The sequence below is a fragment of the Taurulus bubalis genome (assembly GCF_910589615.1).
Source record: "Taurulus bubalis genome assembly, chromosome: 5".
Classification (NCBI taxonomy): Eukaryota; Metazoa; Chordata; class Actinopteri; order Perciformes; family Cottidae; genus Taurulus; species Taurulus bubalis.
This window is the reverse complement of record NC_136593.1, coordinates 30317579-30327279: the sequence shown is the minus strand read 5'-3', so window position 1 is coordinate 30327279 and position 9701 is coordinate 30317579. Positions and strand designations below refer to the sequence as shown.

General features: G+C 46.5%; 1 protein-coding gene across 1 annotated transcript in view; it reads left to right on the top strand.

Annotated features, from left to right (window-relative positions):
* Positions 1-643: 643 nt before the first annotated feature.
* The window catches only part of plekha6 (pleckstrin homology domain containing, family A member 6), a gene marked incomplete at both ends in the record, with an annotated part of 73328 nt that continues 64270 nt past the window's right edge, over positions 644-9701 (top strand). Inside the window, 2 exons of the mRNA XM_079218845.1 lie at positions 644-675; positions 6140-6223. Coding sequence (XP_079074971.1) covers positions 644-675; positions 6140-6223 — 116 coding nt within the window. The remainder of the gene's footprint in view (positions 676-6139; positions 6224-9701) is intronic.

Sequence of the window (9701 nt, the reverse complement as noted above, 5' to 3'; positions counted from 1 at the left end):
TATTTTCATCCCTTCTTATGTGTACCTGTGAAGGACTGGCCAGGGGTTCTGCTATCAGTCTGGACAGATGTGTACACACACACACACGTACACACACACACACACACACACACGTACACGCACACATACACACACACGCACACACACACACACACACACACACACACACACACACACACACACACACACACACACAGAGGGAAAAAGCAGTCCTTCTGAGCTCTGACAGTAGCTCAGCTTTTGTGGGAAACACAAGGTCCTGGTCCACGGACCAAAGAGAAAGAGAGAGGGATGGAGAGTAAAAGAGAGAGGGATGGAGAGAGAAGACCATGATAGAGATAGAGCATAGCATATCAAGACTAAGGGAACTGAATAAGCTGAGTGTTGCACTTCTCAGCCAGAAGGCAGGGTGTGTGTATATGTATGAGAGAGAAAGAGAGGAGGGGATAAAGAGAGAGGAGAGGGAGGGAGGGTGAGACAGGTAGGGGAGAGAGAGAGAGAGAGAGAGATGCAGTCTGGAGGAGAGAGAAGAGGACAGCGGTGTGTTTCTACCTTCTCTCCTCCATCTGTCCAGCGGCTCTCCACCTCTCTGTTCATCCGTCCCGTCTCCTGCACTGTTGGCACATGACTGATTCAGGGGAGGATGTTGAAGTTCCGTGTGGACAGGAGAGTCGGGTAGGTGGTGGGAGAAGGGAGGAAGTGACACACAGGGCTCGGGTAAGAGGAGGAGGAAGAGGAGAGGAGGAGGGGAGGTTGATGGAGGAGTGGACAGCATGAGCTTGGAGGTCAGAGATGTCTGCAATGCAGTGCCAGCAGGAAATGCAGGGAAACCATAAGCCCTGCCGTGTATGTATGGCTGATATGTGTCCTTTGTGAACACTGATGTTTAGAGTAGCGTGTGTGTGTGTGTCTGCTGGGTGTTCTACAGTGGTGCAGTGCTATTGTGGTTTTGCCCGTGTGTTGTTGGTGAGAAGGATTCCTTGCTGTGGTGTTTTCTTGTTTTTGACTTTGTTCCACATCAGGTGTCTGTTAGACAATGGGATTAGAATGTCATGTTGTGTTGTATCTTAAATACAACTCACATAGGACTTAGTATCTGATTGTGTTTTATTTGACCAATAATGCAAATAAATTAAAATAAAGCATGAACATTCATCCTTTACCCTGGAAACAGTTAAAAAAGGAACTCAAGGTCCATTCATAAGCGTTTTGCAAAGCGTTCACCTCTCAGCCGAACTGAGCAGGTGGACGTTCCTCAGGCATTGACTGATGTGGCTGAAGTTCCGTACTAAACTCCATCTGCTAAGGAAAACAGGAAATGTGTTTTCCTCAACAGAAGGCTCATTTAAATGTGGTGTTGCATTTATTGTTGCATGATCCATTTAGTGAAGTTAAAATGAGACAGAATGTATTGCAAGGTGACAAGCGTTCTACTTTCTGGTCTCTGTATCCATTAGTGCATGCATACAAGTGCTGTTAGAAAAAGTACAAAAGTATAAAGATGGATTTAACTAGTTTTAACACCAACAGTAAGGGTGACATTTAACAGGCTAGCTATCTGCAGTAAATTGAAGTTTCACTTTTATATTATTGTTTGATGCTAACTTCGCTATCGTGTCTTTTTTTCATCAAATTGCTCATCATAAAAAGGCTAGAATAAATCTTAAATGACTTGGTTGTAATTTAAGCCGAAGCCTTGGTGTTGGTGTCTGGACCAATGGAGTGAAAGTGAGGTTATGTACTAACTTCCGACATGCAAATGGTTAGATTAGCTTAATGCTAGCTAACATCAATTATAAGCTAATACAACTACATAAAAGTAGTTAATTAACCAACCATTTACAACAATATTCTGTAAAGACAACACATAATGTCACTGCCACAGAACCAGACAAGCTGGTCTACTCGCATGCAGATAGTTTTACTTTGTTCCCTTTTTTAACTCACCAATCAAGACTATTGTTTTCTTCCTGCTACTTTACTATGAAATGTTTTCAACTAAAATAAAGTTGGACAGTAAAGCTTTGTTTAAAATAAATGATTCCCAAACCCAGCTGCAATGGTTGCTCCACAGTCCTCATTTCATTTAAGATACTGGGCAGTAGCACATTAAGAACATATGGATTGAATGTTAGTACTTCATTGTTTAAAACAAAACCTTTATATACATTTTGACTGACAGAGATGTTGATTTGAAGTCGATCTATCAACCTCCACCATAAAGCAAACTCCACGACCATAACTCAATCTGAGATATTTACCAGACAACAGCTAAGAGTTGATTCCTGCTGTGGATCCAATGCATGGAATTTACATGAAATAACTACAGGGGGAAATCAATGGTCACAAAATCGAATGCAGCTTGGTATAACAATGTGTAAGTCATAATTTATATCATGGGTGTTGAGATTTGCAACCTTTGAAACTGCATACTCTCCTCGCCTCAATCAGAAGTCATATATGCACATTAAGATACTAATATGTCCGACTGTATGTATGAATGAATATATGTATATATATGTATGTATATACTTGTGTATATATGTATGTATATAAACATCGAACAAAAAGTTCGTAAATGTCTGTTTGGTAGATTATTTCTCTATTGTAACAATGCTTCTTGTCAATAAATAGTTTATTCCCCTTTCAAGCGGAGCCCCATGGTGAGGAACATGCACTCAGCTCAGCTGAGTATGTGGGTTGGGCCCATGACAAATGTGCCAAATCTTCTCTGCCAAACAGCTGATCCTGCTGTCGCTATGGACTTTTGTTTGGTTGATTGGATGATTGAAGTCTATCAGTAACCAGGAATAAACAAAACATATCGGCAATGTAATGAAGATTCCTTTAACAAACAGTCAGGAGCCTCAGTAGCGTGTTGAAGAACCATCCACAGCCACACCAGCCTGGCTCCTCCTCCTTATGGTCACCAGCCTGGTGAACTCTGCTGTGGCTCCTCCTCCTCCTCATGGTCACCAGCCTGGCTCCTCCTCCTCCTCCTCATGGTCACCAGCCTGGCTCCTCCTCCTACTCATGGTCACCAGCCTGGCTCCTCCTCCTCCTCATGGTCACCAGCCTGGCTCCTTCTCCTCCTCATGGTCACCAGCCTGGCTCCTCCTCCTCCTCATGGTCACCAGCCTGGCTCCTCCTCCTCATGGTCACCAGCCTCGTGAACTCTGCTGTGGCTCCTCCTCCTCCTCATGGTCACCAGCCTGGCTCCTCCTCATGGTCACCAGCCTGGCTCCTCCTTCTCATGGTCACCAGCCTGGCTCCTCCTCCTCCTCCTCATGGTCACCAGCCTGGCTCCTCCTCCTCCTCATGGTCACCAGCCTGGCTCCTTCTCCTCCTCCTCATGGTCACCAGCCTGGCTCCTCCTCCTGCTCCTCATGGTCACCAGCCTGGCTCCTCCTCCTCCTCCTCATGGTCACCAGCCTGGCTCCTCCTCCTCATGGTCACCAGCCTGGCTCCTCCTCATGGTCACCAGCCTGGCTCCTCCTCCTCCTCATGGTCACCAGCCTGGCTCCTCCTCCTACTCATGGTCACCAGCCTGGCTCCTCCTCCTCCTCATGGTCACCAGCCTGGCTCCTCCTCCTCCTCCTCATGGTCACCAGCCTGGCTCCTCCTCCTCCTCATGGTCACCAGCCTGGTGAACTCTGCTGTGGCTCCTCCTCCTCCTCATGGTCACCAGCCTGGCTCCTCCTCATGGTCACCAGCCTGGCTCCTCCTTCTCATGGTCACCAGCCTGGCTCCTCCTCCTCCTCCTCATGGTCACCAGCCTGGCTCCTCCTCCTCCTCATGGTCACCAGCCTGGCTCCTTCTCCTCCTCCTCATGGTCACCAGCCTGGCTCCTCCTCCTGCTCCTCATGGTCACCAGCCTGGCTCCTCCTCTTCCTCCTCATGGTCACCAGCCTGGCTCCTCCTCCTCATGGTCACCAGCCTGGCTCCTCCTCATGGTCACCAGCCTGGCTCCTCCTCCTCCTCATGGTCACCAGCCTGGCTCCTTCTCCTCCTCATGGTCACCAGCCTGGCTCCTCCTCCTGCTCCTCATGGTCACCAGCCTGGCTCCTCCTCCTTATGGTCACCAGCCTGGCTCCTCCTCCTCATGGTCACCAGCCTGGCTCCTCCTCCTCCTCAAGGTCACCAGCCTGGCTCCTCCTCCTCCTTATGGTCACCAGCCTGGCTCCTCCTCCTCCTCATGGTCACCAGCTTGGTGAACTCTGCTGTGGCTCCTCCTCCTCATGGTCACCAGCCTGGCTCCTCCTCCTCCTCATGGTCACCAGCCTGGCTCCTCCTCCTCCTCCTTATGGTCACCAGCCTGGCTCCTCCTCCTCATGGTCACCAGCCTGGCTCCTCCTCCTCATGGTCACCAGCCTGGCTCCTCCTCCTTCTCATGGTCACCAGCCTGGCTCCTCCTCCTTCTCATGGTCACCAGCCTGGCTCCTCCTCCTTATGGTACCAGCCTAGCTCCTCCTCCTCCTCCTCCTCATGGTCACCAGTCTGGTGAACTCTGCTGTGGCTCCTCCTCCTCATGGTCACCAGCCTGGCTCCTCCTCCTCATGGTCACCAGCCTGGTGAACTCTGCTGTGGCTCCTCCTCCTCATGGTCACCAGCCTGGCTCCTCCTCCTCATGGTCACCAGCCTGGTGAACTCTGCTGTGGCTGCTCCTCCTCATGGTCACCAGCCTGGCTCCTCCTCCTCATGGTCACCAGCCTGGCTCCTCCTCCTCATGGTCACCAGCCTGGTGAACTCTGCTGTGGCTCCTCCTCCTCATGGTCACCAGCCTGGCTCCTCCTCCTCATGGTCACCAGCCTGGTGAGCTCTGCTGTGGGATGGCTCTGCAGGTCTCTGATGAACCGCTCTGTGGGGCGAGCGCTGACATCTTGGAGGATGAGTTGGTCCCAGACTGGGAGCAATGGGATTGTTGCTGGTTGCAGAATCTCATTTTGATATCTCTGCATTGAGATTTCCTCCATCGGAAGCTTTAAAAGGGAAATAAACAGCTTTCCAACAGTCTACAATGTATTGCCAAGAAGCGTTGTTACAATAGAGAAATAATCTAACTAACACACATTTCTGAACTTTTTGTTCGATGTTTATATATATATATATATATATATATATATATATATATATATATATATATACATTCATATTCAATTCATATGTATTCATATGTATGTATGTTTGAATGAATGAATGTGTGTGTGTGTATGTGTGTGTGTGTGAGTGTGTGTGTGTGTGTGAGAGCACGGCTGTATGTACGGCCATATACGTATGAATTAACATATGTATATGAAGTTCATGTAAAAGGAAAAGAGACGCATAAGGAAATCGATGTCTCCTTCACAACAGCTGATAGAGACTCTCCCTCTTCATAGTGTGTGATACTTTAAATTAGGACCAGATGAAATGAAATCAATACGGCACACACACTATTACACACACTATTACAATGGAACCCTTTTGATTGAGACTATATAGAATACTACAGCTTTAAGACCGTTAGTCTGTATATGAGGAGGAAACACACATATTCATGCAGACTGGGTCACATTTCAAATAAGAGACCCATGCCCACTCTCTCTCTCTCTCTCTCTCTCTCTCTCTCTCTCTCGCCCCGGAAGTACCTGATGATTGTGAATACTCTTAAGCAAATCAAGCGAGGACAGAGCTGATGCAGGCAGACCGCTGCAGTGCAGCTGTGCTCGCATCAGCTGACACATCAGCTGAGTGTGATGTCATCAGCTGAGTGTGATGTCATCAGCTGACGCATCAGCTGACGCATCAGCTGAGTGTGATGTCATCATCATGACTTTTGGGGCGTTAATATTTGCAGGGTTTTGTATTAGATGAGAAAATGAATTTTCTCTTTCTACTTTCTATCAGGAGATAATTATGTTTGACTAGGCTCTTGTTTTTTTGTAGTTTTGTCCATTATTTATATCAGTTAAAGAAACATTGTATTCATCAAATGAATTGCTGACATTTGCGGCAGACGGGGAACTTAAGACCCAGATTTGGTGTAATCATTATCTGTATCCTTGTTAATAATCCCATTTAAATAAAGACACTTTGATTGACATCCTAGAGTATCATATTGAATATGTTATGTTGATCCATGTCCTTCATCTGTTTCCAGTCAACATGACCCCAGTGAACCAGCTGGACCAGCAGTGAGCCCGTTCCAGCTGGAAGAGCCAACAACAATACACTCCTATCTGCAGTAAGGCTTTTATTATCTCTTATGTCATTGGTCGAGGGCAGGCTTCACCCGGACAGGTCGCCAGTCAATCGCAGGGCACACATAGAGACACACATTCACACCGACAGTCCAATTAACCTGAGCTGCATGTCTTTGGACCCGGAGGGAACCCACGCTGCCACGGGGAGAACATCCAGCCTCCACACGTAGGGGCCAAGGCCGGGACCTGAGCCCAGGCCCCTCGTGCTGTGAGGCGACAGTGCAGCCCAGTGAGGGACCAGCACAATGTACCAGCAATCATATGTATCTTCAGCGACATTTATTCAAACCGAGCTGCACACGCAAACATCTACGAATCCTGAACTTCTTATTCTGTGATCAGGATATCGGTGGTGTCTGTTAGTCCAGCGGTCCACAACCTTTTTTGAGCCACGAACCGGTTTTGTGTCAGACAATATTTTCACGGACCGGCCTTCACGGTGTGGCCGAAAAATATGACGTATTAAATATGACGTAATAAATATGACGTATATGATACGACCGGCATAAAGACAATTAAAAAGTGCATAAAGATACACATCACCATGACGCTGCATTAGTGGAGCCTGAGCTTGTTTCTCTGCTACGAGCCGGTCCGTCTCGGGGTGACGGGAGAAAAAGACCGAGCCCCGACGTCTGTTGTTTATGTCCAGTCTACTGACTCTACTCCGTACCTTAAACCTTTATGTCACTCTGTCACTTCATTAAAACCCGCTTCACAAAGACAGGATGTTGAAATGGACGCAGGGTTTCAGAGCTTTTTTTGGCGATCTCAGTAACTCTGCCTTGATTTTAATCCAGAACACAGAGTTGAAGCGGACTTTTAAGTTTCATTTTTGGGGAAACGTATCACGTAACCTCCTGACATGTGTCAAGATGTTACGTTTGAGGCTACGCACAGACGGATGTATCCGGTCTTTTTTCAAAATAAAACATTTTTCCGACTTTTTTTCATAAATTCTTTCTCTGCCAAGGGACCCACGGACCGGTACCAGGCCGCGGCGAGGGGGTTGGGGACCGCTGAGTTAGTCCACACAAGAATCACTGTTAATCACTACAGCAGGGCTCTTTAACAACCCGCTCTTTAACCCGTCTGTTGCGGCTCCCTGAGGCTTTGACAAAAAAAAAGACGTTTTTATTTTATTCTTTTATTTTTTTGCCCAGTGGAAAAACTTTTAAAGGGAATTCCTCTTATCTTGGAGTTTTAGGTGATATTGGGTCACAAAAAATCTAAATAAATGTTTAAATATTTCTTTAACTAAAATGTGCGTCACGTAGCTGCAGGCGGCTACTCGTGACTCAGAGCCCCGCCCTCGCTAAACTATCAACGGATAAATAAATAAAAGTCACGGGGGAAAGTAGAGCGTTTAATTCTGCGTGGACGTATTCATTTGCTTTCACTGCCAACGATGCTGCTACCTGTCTGCTGATATGTGGCGAGAAATTAGCAAAAAACTAAAAATGTAATGTTGAAAGACTCTTTCAGAACAAGCATCTGCTGAAAGGTGTCAAGCTGCAGAAGAGCGATTCCTCAACTGCTGCAGGAAACTGAGCAAAGTAAATATACTTTCAGGAAGTGGATCAAGTCTCCAGACTCAACTCCTGCTGCTGGTTCTGTGGCAGTTCATGAGACACTGAGGCGTCCGCTAGTAAAAACGGATCCGTCCTCCTCCGTTTGCAAGGCTCACGTAGCAAAAGATATGCGTTTAAAATGTCAAACTCACGTGAAGACAGGGATTGAACCTGCAACCTTGTGATTACAGGGCAAACACTCTACCACATGAGCCACTTTTATAGATAGTATTCAAGGTTTACTTAGTTGTGCTTTTAATTGATCTCAATGTAGCTAACATAAGAGTTTGATAGTTATAAACAGGTATAATAGCAATACAATTATGACATCCACAACGCAACCACTAGAGGGCTTTGCTCTGGTGAGGAAGTCTGCAGCTTGCTAGATTGGAACTTATTAGACCAGGTATCAGCAACCTTTCCTCTCCAAAGAGGCATTTTGTCCTTTTTTCCACCCAAAAGAATTTATCTGGAGCCGCAAAAGCTATTTGATATCACAGCTTATAAAGTTTTATATGTAGTCATATTATCAGTGGTGGGCCATCAGGGCTGTCAGGAAGCACAACACCACGGGGCGACGAGAGGCTCTGCGGTGTAACTGTGCTGTTGGCGGGGTGTCCGCTGGTGGTTGAGGTGGCTTCGTGGGTCGATCCCTAGGGTGAGAGCTAACCGGTCCACCAGCGGACCCGTGAGCTCTCACCCAGATGCTGCTCCAGAAAGGTGCATTGCTGTGGAGGAGGAGCTCCGCGGGTCGGTCGGCATCCCTCCATGCTCGTGGTGGTGCTGTGAGGCGGAGTGGGTCATACACGGTGGACTGTATGAACACATGGTGGACTGTATGAACACATGGTGGACTGTATGAACACATGATGGACTGTATGAACACATGGTGGACTGTATGAAAACATGGTCGGTCCGTGACAGTAACTCACGGGACTCTGTTTTCCCCCAGTGGTGCGTCGCCATCAGCTGTTAAACTAAACAGACAGCAGGCGTCGAAGCTAAATCCACGGCCCGCCACTGCATGTTATATATACAAAACTATAGTTTGTTATATTTATGAAATTATGGAACAAGAATAAAGACAATTGTTGACATTGTATTGCTATTTTACCTGTTTATAACTACCAAACTCTTATGAAGAGGAGAAAAAAACAGTCATGTGTCGGGGGATGTACATCGAGGTGAATTAATATCACAGATATGCAGACCTTGAGTCATATCTATATATGTGGTTCATGAGAAATTTGGACCGTTGTGGAGGGCCAAACCAATTCTTCACTTAATTCAATTAACTCAATATTAATGTTAATACTTTATTAAAAAACTGTAAATTATATGGTTTTGAGCTGCTACTGGTAAGAATACATGTTACAATAAGACTATGAAAATAAGTAAAAAAAAATGTAATGTCATTTTTAAACCGTACCTTAAATATGTATGTTAAAGACCAGTAATTTATTAACTTTAAACAAAAGCAATAAGTGCTTTTGATGATTTCCAGTTCAGTTGTTCTTACTCGGTGAGAAAAGTCCAGTCTGTGTTGCTTGAACAAGAGCATGAAGTCTGGTTGAATGAGATGGAGATGAAGGACAGCTGACAGGTATCAGAGAGAGGATCTGATCTGTTGACCTTCATCACTAGAATGTTTGTTCTCATGTAGGTAGATCCAAAGAGAACCAACATCTTCTGAGCATCTTTCCTCACGTGAGGAACGTTCTCCTCTTTGAGAGAAGAATAAAAATCCAGAAGTGATCCTGACTTAAAGTGCTCTGCCATAGTGGATCAGACCGCAGGTCAGATCCGCGGCGGCTTTGCGCGATTAATTTTGAATCTGGAGGCGGAGACTGCAGCGCGAGGCTCCTTGAGAGGCGGGGGTCTCGCGACA